Source organism: Bos grunniens, chromosome 4 (genome assembly GCF_055505025.1).
Source record: "Bos grunniens cultivar Pamir isolate PY7600 chromosome 4, Bosgru_T2T1.0, whole genome shotgun sequence".
Lineage (NCBI taxonomy): Eukaryota > Metazoa > Chordata > Mammalia > Artiodactyla > Bovidae > Bos > Bos grunniens.
In genome coordinates, this window is record NC_141168.1 from 43,007,734 (window position 1) to 43,026,972 (window position 19,239).

Genomic DNA, 19,239 nt, shown 5'->3' on the forward strand with positions numbered 1-19,239 from the left:
ATTTAGCCTTTCTGCATTTCTTTTTCTTGGGGATGGAGCTAGAGCAACTGTGAGGAGATACCTCACGTCCAAGAGCAGAGAAGCCTCAGCAAGATGGTAGGCGCTGGAATGGCGGCTGCATGGCACTGGAACAAAGGAGAAGGGCAAAGGAGAAGCCCCAACAAGATGGCAAGAGGGGCAAAATCACGTTTAGAATCAAACCCCATACCCACCAGAGACGCTCCGAGGGCTCAAACATACCTTGTGCACACCAGGACCCAGAGACCCCACAGAGACTGAGACAGAACTGTTTTGAGTGTCTCCTGAGGAGGTACGGGTCATTGGTGGCCTGCCACAGGGGCAGGGGCTCTGGGTGTAGCATACCTAGCTATGGTATAAGCCCACTTGGAGGAGGTCGCCATTAACCCCACGATAGAGCCGCCAGAACTTACACAGGACTGGGGAGACAGACTCTTGGAGGGCACAAACAGAACTTTGTATGCATCAGGACCCAGGAGAAAGGAGCAGTGACCCCACAAAAGACTGCCCCAGACTTTCCTGTGAGTGTCCGGGAGTCTCTGGCAGAGGTGTGGGTCGGCAGTGGCCTGTTCAGGGTTGGGGGCACTGAGTGTAGCAGTGTGTGCGTGGGACCTTTTGAAGGAGGTCACCATTATCTTTATTACCTCCACCATATTTTGGCCTCAGGTCAAATAACAGGGAGGGAACACAGCCCTGCCCATCAACAGAAAATTGGATTAAAGATTTACTGAGCATGGTTCTGCCCATCAGAACAAGATTCAGCTTCCCCCTCAGTCAGTCTCTCCCATCAGGAAGCTTCCATAAGCTTCTTATCTTTCTCCATCAGAGGGCAGACAGACTGAAAACTACAATCACAGAAAACCAACTAATCTAATCACACGGACCACAGCCTTGTCTAACTCAATGAAACTATGAGCCATGCCGTGTAGGGCCACCCAAGACAGACGGGTCATGATGGAGAGTTCTGACAAAATGTGGTCCACTGGAGAAGGGAATGGCAAACCACTTCAGTATTCTTGCCTTGAGAACCCTATGAACAGTATGAAAAGGCAAAAAGATAGGACACTGAAAGATGAACTCTCCAGGTCGGTAGGTGCCCAATATGCCCCTGGAGATTAGTGGCTAAATAACTCCAGAAAGAATGAAGAGGCAGAGCCAAAGCAAAAACAACACCCAGTTGTGCATGTGACTGATGATGGAAGTAAAGTCTGATGCTGTAAAGAGCAACATTGCATAGGAACCTGGAATGTTAGGTCCATGAATCAAGGCAAATTGGAAGTGGTCAAACAGGAGATGGCAAGAGTGAACATTGACATTTTAGGAATCAGCAAACTAAAATGGACTAGAATGGGTGAATTTAACTCAGATGACCATTAATATCTACTACTGTGGGCAAGAATCCCTTAGAAGAAATGGAGTAGCCATCATAGTCAACAAAAGAGTCCAAAATGCAGTACTTAGATGCAATCTCAAAAGCAACAGAATGATCTCTGTTCATTTCCAAGGCAAACCTTCAATATCAGAGTAATCCAAGTCTATGCCCCGACCAGTAATGCTGAAGAAGCTGAAGTTGAACGGTTCTATGAAGACCTACAAGAACTTCTAGAACTAATGCCCAAAAAAGATGTCCTTTCCATTCTAGGGGATTAGAATGCAAAAGTAGGAAGTCAAGAAACACTTGGAGTAACAGGCAAATTTGGCCTTGGAGTACAGAATGAAACAGGGCAAAGGCTAAGAGAGAGAGACTGGATTGGTCATAGCAAACACTCTCTTCTGACAACACAAGAGAAGACTCTACACATGGACATCACCAGATGGTCAATACCAAAATCAGACTGATTGTATTATTTGCAGCCAAAGATGGAGAAGCTCTATACAGTCATCAAAAGTAAGACTGGGAGCTGACTGTGGCTCAGATTATGAACTCCTTATTGCCAAATTCAGACTTAAATTGAAGAAAGTAGGGAAAACTACTAGACCATTCAGGTATAACCTAACAGCATTATTAAGATTCAATTGGCAAAACTCGTAGAGACCCTCCAAATACCTTTTTCAAAAGCATTGCTGTTGGTCTTTCTAAATCGTAGACCCACCTAATTTCGAGCTCTCATACCCTTTGAGAAAATCACAGGATATGCTGTGCACTGGACTCTTGCCTCTTTTGACCCCCCAACTAAAAAAAGGAGAGGTACTCCAATACTACAAAGGCCTAATTGTTTCTTTTAAAAATAACCATGTTTTAGGACTTCCCTGGTCATCCAGTAGTTAAGAATCTGCTTTCCAATGCAGGGGACACAGTCCCCTAGTTGGGGAACTAAGATCCCACATACCATGGGTCAACTAAGCCCGTGCACTACAACCACTGAGCCTGCGCATTCTATAGCCTGAGTGCCACAACTGGAGAGAGGCCACATGCCCCAACAAAAGATCCTGCATGCCACAACTAAGACCTGAAGCAACCAAATAAATAAATATTTTACGGAAAAAAAAAAATCACGTTTTGGTAAAACAATCTTTTTCACAGTGCACTCTTGGGAGAGAAAGACCTTGATCATCGTATCTTGCAACCTGGAACTTTCATCTGTTGGAAAAGACACCACGAGAAGGATGCTGCTATCAGTACCACTAACCCCCCTGTGCTGCAAAACTCCAAGGAATACAACTCTTATTTTCATATGATACACCTAAGGAAAGCACCAAACCCTGTCTAGACCTTCAAAACATATGGTGACCTGAAAGCAGATTTCCCTGAATTGAAGCAGATGACAGCTGCTGAGACAGCTTTCCAAAGATATCTAGACCAGGCCTGTTGGAAATTTGTCACCAAACCTTTGATGACATAATGTTAAAGAACATAATGACATATGTTCTTTAACATCTAGGATCTTGGTAACATATGGACTTTTGATAAAAAGTGCCTAAGAGTTCTCCCTCCTACCCCTCGTTTCTTAAATATGACCTCAACAGATCTCCAATCTGTGCATTTTCTCCCTAATGTGGGACACACACCCAGGAAAAGCCTTTCCTTTCATAGAAGGTCAATAAGACCCTGAAACTAGAAAACCTGACTCAGATTAGTGATGCTTTCAGAAAAAGATCTTGATTGAAAGGGGGAAATGTTAAAAAAATAAACAGAAACCTCAAGAGTTGGAAGACCAGAAGGGCAAGCACTCATGCCCTATAATGATAGCAAGAGCCCAACAGAAAGAAAGACCTCCACTTCTTTCCTGACAAGGACTCAGCCAATGAAAAGCCATGGACTCATGTTTACTATAGGCCTCCCAAATTCCTTTTTCCCCTCTATAAAAGTTTTCCTCTCCATTTTTGCTGGGGACTTGCACACAGCTTGCCATGGTTACAGACTGATTCTGTGCTGATTCTGAATAAACCCATTTTTGTTGGAGAAATAACTGGAAGTCTATTTGCTAGGTCAACATTCCCCACCCTCAATGACACCCCAAAGCTGACCTCTGGGCAGAACCAGGCACCATGCTCCTCAGTCACCCACACCAGCAGCACATTCAGAAAATACACCTTCATTTGTTCCACATGCTAATTTCATTACATCTTGAACTGGGTATAGGTTGGGGAGAGGTGGTTCACAGATAGGGCTCCCACATGGAAGGGGTAAGGACTTGGGGCAGCAGCACATCTTCTGCCTGGAAGTAGTCAGGGGCCAAAAACGCCAATAGAGTCTGGCTCAAATGACCCCCTCCATTTCCAGAGTAGAGGTGGGGTTGATAGGATCAGGCATTTCTCAGCTCTGGGGGAAGGTACTCAAGGTCCAGGAGTCTGAAGATGTCTTCCTCAGAGGCCACGTGGAAAACCGTCTTCTGCAACAAAATGCAGGCTTTAGGGCCTGGGGGCTGTTCCCTCCACTTCAGCAGATTCCCCGAGAAAGGTATGGGGAGGAGGCTAGAAATGCTGGCAGAGCCCAGTCCTATGGTAGATGCCTCTTGAGGGCCCTGTGGGTTTCAGGGTTGAGGGACCTGGGGCTGATTCAGACTGTGGGCCAAAGAGAAAGCCGTTTCCTATCCCCCAGGCCTCCCATCACAGCAACACACCTGCTCAGGATCAAATAGACCATGGCTGTTCAGACAGAGGCCCCTCTCCTTCCTGCTGAAGCGGCGTAGCTCCCGCTCAAAATGCTGAGGAAAAAGTGACCACATCTCAGCAGGGCCACCAGTCCCAGATCCCAGGGCAAGCCCCAGCAGCACACTCCCTACCTTGGAGCCAGTCCAGCCAAGCAGGGCAAAGGGGAACTGGCTGATAGGGGCAACCACCAGGTCCACCCGCACAGCCTTCCAGGTATAGCAGGGCTTCTGGGTGCCACCTACAGCAGCCCCTGGGGGTTGCGGCAGGCGGAAAATGCAGAAACTCCTCTCAAAGGCATCCATGGTGTGGCTCTGCTGGGTCAGGTCTCCCTGCTGGCTGTGCTGGTGCTGGTGGTACAGGACAAGGCCCTGGAGGAGAACAGACATGTCCAAGCACTGCCATAGGGGACTGAGAAACCAGGAGCTGGAATCCCAGCAGGACTCTCAGCAGGGGAAGTGGGAAGCCCCTCACCTGCTTCTTCAGGTAGCACATCACTCTGGGCAGCAGCCCTGCCTCCTGGCCCTCCTGGGGGTGGGTGATGAGGAAGTCCACGTCGTGGCCCTGCAATTTCCCCCTGAGGGGGCCAGTCTGACTCACAGATTCCATGTTCTCCCAAAACCCCTCAGTGAGGGAAGGCCCAGCTCAGTGGTCCCACCTCAGATGCCTTCCTGGAGGAGGGCCTGGCCGGACGGCGTGTCGAGTCCCCTTACCTCCGGAAGCCTCCGGCCAGCGTAACAGTAGCCCCAGGAAGGGCCTGCCTCACAGCTGCCTCCACCTCTTGCTGCAGGGCCTCAACATCTGACCGCAGGATCGGGGCACTCAGGTCCTGGTGGTGCTGCAGTCCTATGGACAGTACAGCTCTCCTCACTGGCCCAACCCAGCCCTCTCCAGCTATCTACCACCACCCCTCCTCTCTCTTAAATATTAAACTTTTATTTTGAAATAACTGTAGATCCACATAGTTGAAGGAAATAACAGAGGTCCTCTGTGCCCTCAGTAACATCTTGCAGAACTATTGTACACCACACCAGAATTCTGACATTGACACAGTCAAGATACAGACTACCCTTTTCAACATCTCTGTTCTCCTATCCATAAAATGGGACTAGGAGGTATTAGATGTGAAAAGGATGACTCTGCCACTTAAGAACACCTCACTTGAACCCAAATCCATCTCCTCACCTGTCAGAGAAATCATTGTTCCTTCCACACACTGTTAGGAGGGGACTAAGTGTGGGAGTTACGGCCATTGGCACAGTGCGAGCTCAGTAAGCACTGCTGGCCATTCCTTGGGGAGAGGTGAACAAGTGGAACCAACAGATATCACTACGGAAGTCACGGCATAACGCTCCCCTGGACACTCGGCTCTCTGGTCTCACTTCCTGCTGACCAAACAGACAGCTCTCCCAGGACCCCCAGGTGGCCTCCCTTCCCTCAGCCCCTGGGAAGACATTCAAAGAGGCAACGAGTGCTGGGCTGTGGGGCTCCTTCAGAAGAGCCCCCAACCCATGCCATGTGGAGAGATGGAGAATCCACTCAACACCTGCTACATGTTGGTCCCACGCTGAAGAGCTCACAGAATCCCATGCTTTAGAGAGAATGTAACCGAGGTTCAGAGAAGTCAAAACTCAGGGCCACGGCCTCCTACCTAGTAAGTGGCAGAGATGGAACTCAAATCCAGGCCTAGTCAGCTCTCAAGTTCATGTTCTTTCCATTGCATAGTGCTACCTCCCACTAGCAGGCTCCTCACTGAACCTCTCCCCACTGAGCATCAGCCAGCAGGCCAGGGCACCAAGCACCACACTGTAAGTGTGTCCAGGGCCTGGGCTTCTCTGACCTGCTTTCCCTTCCATGAAATCAGGAGTAAAGTGTCCATGCCTGGTTCAGGTCCAAGTCTAACCAGGAGGCAGCTACTGTGACCATTATCATTCACTGAAAATGGCTTGCAATGGGTCCTGACTCCACTGGTTCAGGAAGCCACCAAATACAGATGCCTGTTTTCACACTCACCTTGCTCCCTGCCACACAGGCAGCCATGAGCACACGCCATGCATCAGAAGTAAGGGTTCTGTGGTGTGGGAGGCTTTCAGGCCCTGGTGCTTTGCGGAAGCCCAGAGCTCTGCCCTCTCTCAGAAAGCTCACCTGCTTTCTGCTGCTGGGTTAGTCTCTGGGACTCCTCTTGGAGGTCGGCCAGCGTCCGGAGCCCTTTTCGGTACCACTGGTCAGCAGTCCTTACCCCGACCCCAAAGATCTGAGTGAAGAGCTGTTTAAAGGACGAGTACAGTGTGGTCGGGAGCAAAGCTCTTACAGCAAGACGAGGATGGCGACTCTGGCATATGCAAGGCATGTCCTAGGACAGCACCCCCGTGGCACTGCACAAATGATCTCATTAAGTCATCATGTGGTCTGGCAGGTGGCATCCCTACTCACATTTTTCATGTTTAAATAATCTGCTCAGGCCACACAGTGGGTGCACAGGCAGGACTCAAACCCTGAGCCTGGCCCTGACACAAACATCACGGGGGATGGCAGGGAAGGATCAGGCCCCTCCTTGAAAAGGATCTCTCCTCAGAACTTGCACAGTTCTAGCCCATGATTTCAACAGCACCAAAGGAGTCATCCTAACAGTCTGTCCACTCACTGGGAAAACCATACTGCTCCCACCCAACAGTAGCTGGGACTTACTACTGTGGCTCTGCCTCTTAAAACAGCAAAAACGGGCAGTTAACAGCTAAGGGTTCAAGATCTGGAAGGAATAGCTGGGGGCTGGCTATGGCTCTGTTCCAGGAACAAACACAGCAAGTGCCACTGGCTGGCCATGGGTCAGCAGAGGTGTCCAGGCCAGTGGAAACTATGCTGCCGGAGCCGACCTCTCATAGGGTGGCCGCCTGCCCTTGCACGGGTCTTCCACACACAGGGTGGACCCTAGAAACTCCCTGTTTCTTCCCTGACGATAGCTCGTTCATCAGGGGTGGGCAACTGCCCTAGGCCAGCTACTTATCCTCCTCAGGAACTTTTGGAGCTGAAACAAAAGGGCAACCTTGCAGTGGTACAGGCTGCAGTACACGCCAGGGGCACCTTCGTGGGGACGCTGCTGGCATGCAGAGGAGGAAGAACAGCTGGGTGGCGCTCATGTCCCTGAGTCCTACTTCCTGCAGTCTGGGCTGTGTTGATCCCCTGAACCAACAGCATGAACTGGATCACTTTCACCAACAGACTCCTGAGAGGAAAGATGCTGAGAATAACCTAGTCATGTTTGTAACAATAAACCTCTCATTGTTCGTGTACTTCTCTCCCAGCCTGGACGGATTCTGGGACTCAGGGGTACCCAGGAAGAGACAGATGGCTCTGCCCCCTCTTGGCACCTGTCTACCCATCAACTCCTGTGTTGCTCCCACACCCCTGAGCCCCTCCATGTTTCATCCATGGCTCCTCTACCTCTCTGAAGCTCCCCACCTCGCTGATGCTCACATCCTGGGTGACCTTCCACGGCACCTGACACACCCTGCTAGGGAAGCCCCAATTCCATGACCAGTGGCTGGGCTGACAACTTCGTCACAAAACTGGGGTGTCTGAGAAGCATGACTGAGCATCCACAGACCAGAAGTGGGTGGGAACAGCGAGAAGGTGCGCCGTGGACACAGGCAAGACGACACCAACAAATGAGCATGTGAGATCACAAAAGAGAGAGACAGTACAAGGATGAGCAGCCCATCAGAGTTAATCCTCCCTGTGGCACCCAGGGAAAGGTTCTGTTTTGTTCAGGTTGCTCTGTTTAAGATGCCAGGGCATGTAATATCCTGGAGAATATGCCATCAATAGTAAAATAAGAACAGATGCTGCTGAGTGATCTAGAAAATTCCCTGTGCTCAAAACAACTTTCTTGCCCATCTGTTTGGCTGCCTCATGCATATTAGGTGTCCTCAGTAAGACCGTCTCTGAGCCCAGGGTGGGCCCTGCCACCCTCTCTTGCTGCCTGACATGGTGGTAACCTTGCTGTGGCTCTGGGGTAACACCGTGGAGCTGAGGGCCCCTGCTCAGGGCTGCCCTGTGTACCTTCATGGTCTGGTACCTCTCCGAGAGCCGGACTCTCTCCACCTCATCACACACTCCGTGTTCTAGCAGTTCCTGTGGGAGGAGACATAGCCTCACTGTAAAGAAGAGGGCTGGGGGGCCCAAGGCCTCGGCAGAACTCCCAACACCCAGAATTGGGGTCTTTGTGGGGCCAGGATCCCAGGGAACTTGTAATGAAGAATGTACCCAGGGATCCTCCAAGCCCCTTGGGCGAGGAACAAGGGCCACCTCTCAGATAAACAACAAGCCTCGGGGTATGTCAACAACTGCTTTTTTAAAACATAGATGGAATTCAATAAGACTTCTTTTAAAAGCAGGGGATGTGGGTTCAGTCAGGGAACTAAGATCTCACATGCCATGCAGCCAAAAAATAAAATAAATTTTCTTAAAAACAACACACAGAAGTGAATTCAAAAGTATTTTTTCTGTCATGATAAATTTGCTCAGTGGTAACGTACAAAAGGACAACTTCACATTTTAAAAAGAAGTGCTCATGCTCAGGGGTCCTCTCCCACCATTCCTCACAGTCTGGGCCAATGCCCACGATGCCAGCTACCAGCCTGCCAGACTCCTGGCAGCTCCCTTGGCTGAGACCTTTCAATCAGCCTCAGGCAGGTGGTGCAGACCCAATTTACACATGAGGAATGTGGGTGAATAAGGTGGTCTGCTGCTTCCTGGGCACCATCAGTGGCCACGGGTGGGCTCTGAGCCACCCAGTCACCTGCCCTCACCAGGCTCCCAGGCCTCCTCACCACCCCCCATTCACATTCATAGCTCTGCCCTTCTACATGCAGTGAGCACAAACCTGGACAACCCTGCAGGAGTGTTCTCCGAAGTGGGGCAGGCCCTGCAGCTGGCTCAGGGCTGTGACCGGGCTGGGGAGGGCCTTGAGCACCGAGGCCGCTCTGTAGAAGGCGATCTGGCGGCCTTCACTGCCATCGAAGCCAGCGGCCTCTGCCAGGGTCTCCAGAGCCTCCTGCAGGGAAGGGTCCTTGGTGAGAGGCAGGGATGGCGGAGTGCCTTACCCTAACCCCCCCTCCAAGGCTGGGACATGGGAGGGCCTGGCTCCATCCCAGGGAGGCAGGGGAGCCACAGCTCACCGAGAGACTGGCATTATGGTGCACGAGGGGTGTGGGACGCTGGCAGGCATAGGGCAGCATCCATGCTGGGCTTGGCATCTTCTTTTTGGGCACAGCCACCTACGGATGGGCAATGCACAGGCTGCTTTGAGGCTGCAGGGTTGGCAGAGGACCAGGCAGCCCTCCAGAGCCCCACCTCTCCTGGTAGGGGGGTCACCTAGGACTCTCAGGACAGGAGCCAACTCAGAGAGGGCAGAACTGCTCGAGGCACAAGGCAGAGGCCAGAGCAGCAGTAGCGGTACAATGCCACCTCTCACAGGGCACGTGTTCTGTCACTTCCTCTCAATTAAACGGGCCTGACGTGCCTATCACCCTCACGCCACAGACGGGGACTCTGAGACCTTGTGGCTCATGGGCAGAGCCAGGATTTGAATGCAGGCAGCCCTGTTCTGAGCCCACACCTGAATCCCTCCACTGTGCTCACCCAGGAAGCACTGGAACCTTCCCCATGGCGATCTGGATGGGGCCCTCACTGCCCAACTCATGGGAAGGACACTGAGGCACTGCTGCCATGTCACCTGGCCCAGCTGAGGTCTGGCCAGCACTGGGGCTTCCTCAGTGGCTCTACCCTAAGCCTCCACCCGGCTCACCTCCAGGCGGTGCCGGCATTCCACAGGCACAGGCTGCCCAGCTGCCATGCTCTCTGTGAACCAACTTATGTCTAAAACAGCTGGGCGGGTACAACCTGGGGGAAGAACCGACATCTTGCGCTCCTGCCAGCAGACAGCCTTCTCTGCTGAGGTCCCCTCCATCACCACGTGTGTCACCTCTGGGCTGGGTGGAGGGAAGAGATTGTGAGGTCTGGAGCCCTGTCCCAGGCCTGCCATTCTTCCTGCTCCATTCTACATCTCCAAGCCTTCGCCAATACTATCCCCTCTGCCTGGTGAGCATCTGTTCACTCCAGATTTTCAGCCCCTCCTCCTGGCAGCCAAACATCTCCATCACTCCAGCATCTGCTGAGCTGTGGTTCTCTGCTCTAGATAGGATCACAAGCCCAACCCTTTTTTGGTGTTAATTTGTCTGTCTTCTTCTCCCCCAAACCCAGAGAAAGGAGAAGCCAGGGGCCTGGGGTCCAGGAAGCAGGGCGGGGGGGGGGGGGGGTGGGTGGGTCTTACTTCCAAGTGCTGGAGACAGACTGCTTGGCTTTGAACTTCCGCTCTGCCCCACACCTGCTCTGTGCCCTTGGGCACATCATTTATCTCTGTACTTTTGACTTCCAACTCTGCAAAGCAGAGATATTAATATATCTACTTTGTAGGCTTGCTGTAAAGATTAAATGAGCTAATAAGAAGCAAAAGGGCTTAAATAGTGCCCAGTACCCTCTAGGCTGCTGTCATCATCCTGAGTGGGTCTGCAACAACCCTGGGTATGGTTAACTAAGCTTCAGGAGGACTGGCCCCTGGTTCACTTTGCTCTCTCAACTTCAAAAATGATGGAGACCCTCCTCCCTTACTCTTAGCATTGCTTCTGTGACCATTTTGTTTGGTTTAATTCTACTCTTGGAAGTCTCACTTAAATCACTCTCAGCTCTGAGGAAAGAGATCTGTTTAGCTAACAGGGCAACATGAATTCACCTAACGAAACGTTACAAACCCAACATACACCCGCATGACTTTTACAAAGCCTCCGGCATGTTCTCTCCTTGTCCTACAGAAACACTCCTGGCCATAACTGCTAACACCCTTTTACAAAAAATGAAATTAACGAAAGCCATATGACCATTAAGTGCCAGGGTTAACTTTGAATACAAAAACCTCAGGTGCCCCTCCGCCCCAGGGTCAGCTGCGTGGGAGTCTTTTCAGATCTCAATATCCTCAGCTGTAAGGTAACACCGTGTATACAAGTGGCTGCTGCTAAGTCACTTCAGTCGTGTCCGACTCTGTGCGACCCCACAGACGGCAGCCCACCAGGCTCCCCCGTCCCTGGGATTCTCCAGGCAAGAACACTGGAGTGGGTTGCCATTTCCTTCTCCAATGTATGAAAGTGAAAAGTGAAAGTGAAGTCGCTCAGTCGTATCCGACTCTTAGCGACCCCATGGACTGCAGCCCACCAGGCTCCTCCGTCCATAGGATTTTCCAGGCAAGAGTACTGGAGTGGGGTGCCATTGCCTTCTCCCATACAAGTGGCTGGTCAGCTGCAAAATTCCTAGCGGGGTCATTTTGTGCTCAGGCCATCATGCCACGCAGCAGCGCCCCCCGACCGGCCCGGCGCGACGGCGCGGTGATACAGATATGGGCGTGCCACATTCCTCGGTGAGGCGAGGCCTTCGGCCGGCACCCGCCCCGCGCCCCTCGTAAAGAAAGCCCTGGAAAGGCGGCCCCGGGTAGGTGACCCCACCTAGCGGCAGCTTCGCCACAACCGCGCACCTGTAGGCATTCAGGACGCGGAAACCCTTGGAGACAGCCAGGCGTGTGAGAAAAGCCTGACGACTGCGGCCCATGTGTGGTTCGGCCAAGTAGATAGTGACCCCCGGGAAGCGCGCCGAGGAGGAGGGGGCGGCGCTGGGGGACGCGACCCGCCCTCGCCGTCGTTTCGGTAGCATTAGAGCCCCGGCCACCAGCGGCGCCCAGCGAAAGCAGCGAAAGCCTGGACAGAAGCCAGAAAAAAAACGGGCGGAAGGTAGACAGAAGCCGGAAGCCACAACTGGCGGAAGCCGACTGGAACGGGAAGTGGCACCCGGCTCCACTTAAAGAGGCAGGCCCCGCCCCCTGCAAGTTAAGTCTCCGGGTGGTTCTCTCCGCCTGGGTCGTTCGGAGCGAGGTGGAGGTCGGCTTTAGAGGCCCCGCCTCTATGCAAATAGAACCAGAGCACACACCTTTTATTTAAATTACCCTCGTAGAAAGTCCCCTCCCGTTCCTGGGACCACCCGGGAGGAGGGACTAGGGTTGGGGGTGGGAGCTGAGAGGGAGGAGGTGGGAGGTAAGGGAGACTTCCTCGACGTGGGTCAGGGGGCTTTGTCCTCGGAGGGTGGAGGTGAAGTCGCGGTAGTGGTGTCTGGGGTTTGTCCTGAGCGCAAGGGTGGGAAAAGGGGGTTAGTGGTCGGTCGGCGGCTGGTAGGAGTGGAATAGTTCTCAGCAGCGGAATATCCACTCCACCGCCTTCCCTTCGCCTCCTCCGACTGGATCTGGCCGGGCAGATGGGCCGCGGAAACCTGGCGGCGAGGGGTCCTTGGACCGCGCGGGCCCCGGCAAACGCGCTAGCTTGAAGCGTGCTGGTGGAGTGGTCTCTTCAAACCCCGGAAAAGGTTTTTCAGTCTTTTTTCAATCAAACGACGTTAGGACGACTGGCCGGCCATTTGGAAAAGTAGAAGTTGGCTCACGCTTAACACCAAAATAAAATCCAGATGGATCAAACATTCAAATCTAAGAAAGAAGCAACACAGAAAATGTGCTGGGGAGTCGATGAATGTTTTTTCAGCCCTAAGTATCACAATAAACCTGGAGACACTAAAGGGAAAATATGATAAGCTTTACATATTTTAAATTATTTAAAAATTAAAAGGCAAACGGGGAGGGAATACTGTGACACATTTTGAATTTAATTCCTGTAATTAAGAAATTGTTCATAGATAAATAAGGAAAATACAATGAGCAAGAACACCAGTACGCAATTTACAGAAGAAAGGCTTCTCAAAAACATACCAGGGACTTCCCCTGGTGGTCCAGTGGCTAAGATTCCGCCTTTCCACTGCAGGGGGTGTGGGTTACATCCTTGGTGGGAGAACTAAGATTCCCCTATGTACCACAGCCAAACAATTATTTTTTTTCCCTTTTAAAAACAAAACAAAAAAAATACATACCAGATTGCCTGACGAGTCCAATCACCACACAAGGGCAAACTTAAATGAATACTTTTACCTGTCACATTAACCAATGTTTACAAATTGATCACACATGAGGGAATTGGCAATTTGTAGAAGGGACTTTTTGGAAGCCAATTTAGCAACCATACCCAACAAAATGAAAACAGAAATCTCACCCCACAATTCTTTTTCCAAGATTGGTATTGCACTGAATCTCTAAATCAGGTTGGGAAAGCAGACATCTTGACAACATTGAGTGTTCTGTGTGTCTCTCCTATTTTCAGGCACTACGTTTTTAATCTCTTTGTTATACCTTGTGATGTCCTTCATCTCCCTCCCCCACTCCCCACACCCCCACAGCCCTTCACTAGTCAGTGGGCACAGGGCTGAGGCAGGCAGGTGCCTGAGACCAGGTCCCCTCTGGGCCTCCCCACCAGTTCCCAGTCAGCCCTCCTGGGCCCAGCACACACACTGTGAAGCTGGGAGGCCTGGGATGCAGACCCTCTCTCATTTCCCATGCTCATTTCTCGTGCCATGTGGGAAGGGGGAGCTCCCAGCTTCTTTGTAAGGGGTTACTCCCCCATCTGCGGGTGCTGCCTTTCCTCAGGGAGCAGTAGCCTATCTCCTGAAACCACTCCTGCTCCTTTTAATGGCCTCTGGCTCCATTTTGGGTACCTGAGTTCTCTCCTAGGGAGGCAGAGGCAACTTTTAATGACCCATCATACCTGAATACTTAAAACACTGGGCGGCTTGCAAAAATGAGGAACACAGAGCTTTCCGTGGGCCCAGGGAGGCTTTGTGAGGGGTGATCCTTGGTAGCCACCCAGTGGAGGCCTGGGTACCAGTGCACAAGGCCATGGCCTTGATGGTGGCCCTTTTCCTCTTCTCCCCTTCCTGGATCACTAGGTCACTGTCCAACCAGCTGAGAAGTGGAGACCTCAGCCCTCTCTTTCCAGTAAACCTGGCTTGGAGTTCCCAGATGTCTAAGTCTCATGCTGCCGGCACTGAGACCAGCCCCCAGAAAAGTCAGAGGCTGCACAGGCCCTCTCAGCTGCCCTGAGGGTTGCAGTCCACCCCCTGCTCTGCACTGTGGTATCTCATGCTGTGTTTTGGATTAGTTTTACCCAGATGTATGAGCTTGCATTTTTCCAAGATGAATCTCATTTAGCTATTTCCTGTTCCCACTTCCAGTTCAGAAAAGGCCCCTGGGGGGAGATTTTTTAGGCCTCGTGACCTTCGCAAAGCCTCCCCACGGAGCACCTTCTTTGATGTTCACTTTAGTGCTGTTGGCGCCTATCCTTGGCCTGTTGGGGCCAGGACTCTGCCCTGGCTCTGAGGCCCAACCCGCCCCCTGCCGGTTCCCGTCCCCTGCCGGCTACTTGCCAGCAGCATTCCAGAGGGCGTGTGGTCAGACTGCTGATGCTGCTGCTGGACCGGAGCTCCTGCGGGCCACTGGCCCAGAGCTCTGGCCTCAAGTGCTGGCCCTGTACTTTCCTGAGCTACTCACCGCATCTCTGTGGGTTTGGGCTACCTGGTCCACTCAGGCTGACAGAACGAAATACCACCGACAGGGAAGCTTAAACGAAAGAAACATTTCTCATTGTTCTAGAGGCCAGCAATCTAGGATCAAGGTGTGGCAAGGCAGGTTTCATTCTGAGGCCTTCCCTCCTGGTTTGTAGGCGGCCACCATCTCTCTGTGTGCCCATGCAATCTCCTTGTGTGCTCATGAAGAGAGAGAAAGAGAGATCTCTTCCTCTCCCTTAAGGTCACCAGTCATATCAAATTAGGACCACACCCCATGACCTCATTTAACTTTATTAGTTTTAAAAGCCCTTTCTCCAAATGCAGTCACTTTGAGGGTTAGAGCTTCAATAGATGAATTGGAGGGAACACAATTCAGCCCACAGCTCCCAGTGTATTTGGTCCTGTGGCTGCTATAACAAATAAGCACAAACTGGGTAGCTTAAGACAACAGAAATGCATTCTCTAGCAGTTCTGAAGACCAGAATTCTAAGCCATGTTCCCGCTGAAAGCTCTAGGGCAGCAGTCCCCATCCTTTTGGCACCAGGAAACAGTTTCGTGGAAGACAGTGTTTCCACAGACCAGCCCGCGGTGGCGGGGGTGGGGGAATGGTTTCTGGATGATTCAAGCCTATTACATTTGTTGTGCACTTTGTTTCTATTATTATTGTTACATCAGCTCCACTTCAGATCATCAGGCATTAGGTTCTGGAAATTGGGGACCCCTGCTCTAGATGACTATCCTTCCCACCTCATATCTTCTTGTGGCTCCCAGCATTCCTCGGCTTGGGGCTGCATCCCTCTAAACTCTGGCCCATCTCCAGTGGCTGTCTTCCCTCTGTCCCTTCCCCTTTGCTTACATTTTTTAAGATTTTTAAATTTTTTATATTTAAAACAATCTTTGGCTGTAGGCAGGATCTGGAGTTGGAAGACCAGACCAAGGGGTGGAGAAGCATCCCTGACTCCCTCCCCCTTTGGGGAATTGGCCTGAGAATGATGGAGAAGAGATGTCCTTAAAATGAAGATTCTTCGAGTTCATTAGGGGCTTTCCAGATGGTGCTAGTAGTAAAGAACCCACCTTCCAATCCGGGAGAAGTTAAAGATGCAGGTTCGATCCCTGGATCTGGAAGATCTTCTGGAGGAGGGCATGCCAACCCACTCCAGTATTCTTGCCTGGAGAATCCCATGGACTGAGGAGCCTGGCGGAATATGGTCCATAGGGTCACAGAGTCGGACCCAACTGAAGAAACTTAGCACACATGCACTTTGAGTTCATTGGTCCAACCAACTCTGACTCAACATGAGTCAGGAAGAATTACAAGAAGAGGGGTATTTACTGGGCACTTAGGAATAAGAGCAAAGAGCTGAGTGGCCAGACAGAGTGAACAGGGGTGGGACGGGAAGGGAGGCCCATCAGCAACTGACAGGACTGACTTCTACTTAGAACTTGGAGCACAGGGGAATGTGATCCCACTCAGCTTTCACAAGACCACTCTGCCCCCGCTGCTGTCTGGAGAGCAAACTGAGGGGCAAGGCAGGAAGCCAGGAGACCCCTCTGATCCAGGTGGGGTGGAGGTGGAGTGACTGGACCAGGCTGAAGCGTGTGAGTAGAACAGACCAACCTGGTCAGCGGGTCAGATCTGACAGTCAGAGACAAAGAGGAGAGACTTGTTCCATGTCCTGAGATGGGACAGCCTGTGGGGAGCTCTGGAGTGGGGCTGCAGACCAGGTCCTCTAAAATTCAGTAGAAACAGAGGTGAGGATTCCAGTCTGACAGCTGCGGCCAGCACCCCGGGATGGGTGAGGTCTATAGCTACAAATTAGGGATTGCTGGGGGCCAGGAGGTTACCAGATATAGAAGACCTGCAAGCACTGAACCCCGGATTCCCCCAAATTAGAGGTTAGAGACTGTCCCTCAGGGCAAGGGGTGGGGCAGGGGGAAATGGGTAAGGTGGTGTCAAATGGAAAGGCTTTCACAGCAGAAGGTATGAGCGATTCTATCAGATGCCTGGAGGGTCACCTGAGATGAGGACCGAGGCGTGACTAGGTGCCTGGGGTTGACCCAATTCTGGTGGTGATGGCAGGTTGGTCCTGCCCTCGTCTCTTCTCAGATGCCCTTCATCATCCATCCTCTTCAGGGTGGTGTGTGGCTTCAGTCACCAGTTATTTAGGTCACTTAATCAACCTAAGCCCCAGTCTGCTCATCTGTTCAGTTCAGTTCAGTTGCTCAGTCGTGTCCGACTCTTTGCAACCCCATGAATCGCAGCACGCCAGGCCTCCCTGTCCATCACCAACTCCCAGAGTTCACTCAGACTCACGTCCATCGAGTCAGTGATACCATCCAGCCATCTCATCCTCTGTCATCCCCTTCTCCTCTTGCCCCCAATCCCTCCCAGCATCAGAGTCTTTTCCAATGAGTCAACTCTTCGCATGAGGTGGCCAAAGTACTGGAGTTTCAGCTTTAGCATCATTCCTTCCAAAGAAATCCCAGGGCTGATCTCCTTCAGAATGGACTGGTTGGATCTCCTTGCAGTCCAAGGGACTCTCAAGAGTCTTCTCCAACACCACAGTTCAAAAGCATCAATTCTTTGGCGCTCAGCCTTTTTCACAGCCCGACTCTCACATCCATACATGACCACAGGAAAAACCATAGCCTTGACTAGACGGACCTTTGTTGGCAAAGTAATGTCTCTGCTTTGAATATGCTACCTAGGTTGGTCATAACTTGCTCATCTGTAAGCGGGGGTAACAAGGTGCCCTTCTTCCCAGGGCTAATGTTCAGACTGAATGCAAACTGATAGATTTAAGAAACATTGGTCAATCACAGCACATGGGCCTCATTTGGATCCCAATTCTAAGTAAAGTGTAAAAACTGAAACATAGGGGACTTCCCTGGACGTCTAGTTGTTAAGACTTCCCTTTTCAGTGCAGGGGGCACAGGTTTGATCCCTCATTGGGGAGCTAAGATATCACATGCCTTGCAGCCAAAAAAAAAAAAAAAACACAACAACAACAACATAAAACAGAAGCAATATTGTAACAAATTCAATACAGACTTTATAAATGATCCATATCAAATAAAAAGTATGCTGCAATCAGAAAATATATACCCTGCTTGATATTAACATTGTATATTAAAAGAAATGTGGTTGAGAGTAATCACGTGTAGCATTGGTTATGTTAGAGCAGGAGAGAGAGAGAGAACAAGAGGCAGGCAGGAAGAGTTCTTTCTTTCATAAGCACACAGTAAAATATTTCCTGGTGAAATCACATGATGTCTGGGATATGCTTCAAAATTAAGGTGGGGGAAAGGGGAGGACTCAGATGAAACAAGATGGGCCTGGAGTTGAGAATTTTGATGCCGGAGGTAGGCGGGAAGTTCAGCACATCATCTCTCCACTTCTGCATGTGTTTGAAATTTCAATAATAAAATGTTTTTTAAGCACATGAGCTTATACAGGATGAGATCAGTGCTCTGCCAGGAGCAGATCTAAGCCCTTTACACGTGTCAGCTCATTCAGGCCCAGGACATTCTTGTCCGCAGACGACATCCATGTCCCCATCTTGCTGGGGAGAAGAGAAAGACACAGAGAGGTCAAGTGACTTGCCAGAGTTTGCACAGCTAGTGAACAATAGCTTTGGGATGCTGTCTTGGAAAAACACTCCTGTGTTCTCCTTTACTCTCACATGACACTTTGACACTTGCCATGGATTTTCCACACCCAGCAATTCTCCAGCACCAGTTGGGTGTCCTAAGTTTAACTCAGTTCTGACACTGACTAGGGTTAGTGCAGAACCCCTCCCCCTCCACACACACACACACAATTCAGATGCCAATCTTAGATCCAGGTTGTCACTTTGATCTTGAGTGGCCTGGCCTGCAGTGACTTGAAGTGGGGGTTTTGGTTCCCAGCCAGAGATTGAGGTCAAGTCATGGCGGTGAGAGCACCGAATCCTAGCCACTAGACCTAGTGACAAGGCTCTGGCTCTTCAGCTTTGCAGAAAAGAACTGCCACAAAGACAGAAAGTAGTAAAACAAGTAAAGTGTTTATTAGGAGGGAAAGAGTACAGCATGCGTGGATAGACATACATGCATGCTGAGACATTTGCACCCTCATGGTGGTTTGAATCACTTTTGGGGGCATTTCTTCCAGGTTTCTTTTGCCTGGTTTTGATTTGCATGGTTCTGTGGCCGTATTTGGTATATCTCAGGGTCTGCTCATGTGTGCGTGCTCATCCCTTAGCCAAGATGGAGTCTAGTGAAGAGGCTTATGGGTGGTTGACATCACTTACTATGAGGTGTCATGCCCTCCCTTTTTGACCTCCAAGGAGTCTTTCTGCACATGTGTATTCAGGGAGGTCTCCTCAACTTTTAGAAGGTTGAATATGTGGTCTTCTATCTCTTATCTGGGCAGAGCTCAGCCTTCTCCATCATCCTGCTTTTATGCAGTTTCTGCTATTATGGAGCTTCTGTCCACAGGGGAGAAGCTGTCCAGCCTGGGGCCCATTTATCTCCTCCCTCAACCTGTGCTTCTGACTGATTGGCTATTAGTTGGAGTTCCCACCATCCCCTCCTCCAGTTTGGTAATTT

The 19,239-nt window shown here is 51.0% G+C and overlaps 1 protein-coding gene and 1 long non-coding RNA gene across 6 annotated transcripts; both read right to left on the reverse strand.

The window, feature by feature from the left end:
• Nucleotides 1–3,557: 3,557 nt before the first annotated feature.
• On the reverse strand, nt 3,558–11,918 carry POLM (DNA polymerase mu). Of its 4 annotated transcripts, none has more exons than XM_086396091.1 (11): nt 11,693–11,918; nt 9,917–10,100; nt 9,288–9,386; nt 8,993–9,163; nt 8,170–8,241; nt 6,256–6,376; nt 4,824–4,956; nt 4,585–4,687; nt 4,245–4,481; nt 4,083–4,166; nt 3,558–3,848 (listed from the first exon to the last, which is right to left on the reverse strand). In XM_086396091.1, the coding sequence occupies exons 1-11, from the start codon at nt 11,866–11,868 to the stop codon at nt 3,765–3,767; spliced, it is 1,464 nt and encodes a 487-aa protein (XP_086252217.1). In that variant the 5' UTR covers nt 11,869–11,918; the 3' UTR covers nt 3,558–3,764. The 4 variants fall into 4 exon arrangements, with proteins under 4 accessions (XP_086252217.1, XP_086252216.1, XP_086252218.1 ...); XM_086396090.1 differs by having other exon boundaries at nt 3,558–3,851; XM_086396092.1 differs by having other exon boundaries at nt 3,558–3,851; nt 11,377–11,918.
• Nucleotides 11,919–12,129: 211 nt separating this feature from the next.
• Nucleotides 12,130–15,890, reverse strand: LOC147373993 (uncharacterized). Of its 2 annotated transcripts, none has more exons than XR_015162316.1 (2): nt 15,727–15,890; nt 12,130–12,688 (listed from the first exon to the last, which is right to left on the reverse strand). It is a non-coding gene; the product is annotated as an uncharacterized LOC147373993 (long non-coding RNA). The 2 variants fall into 2 exon arrangements; XR_015162317.1 differs by lacking the exon at nt 15,727–15,890 and adding an exon at nt 14,636–14,786.
• Nucleotides 15,891–19,239: the final 3,349 nt, after the last annotated feature.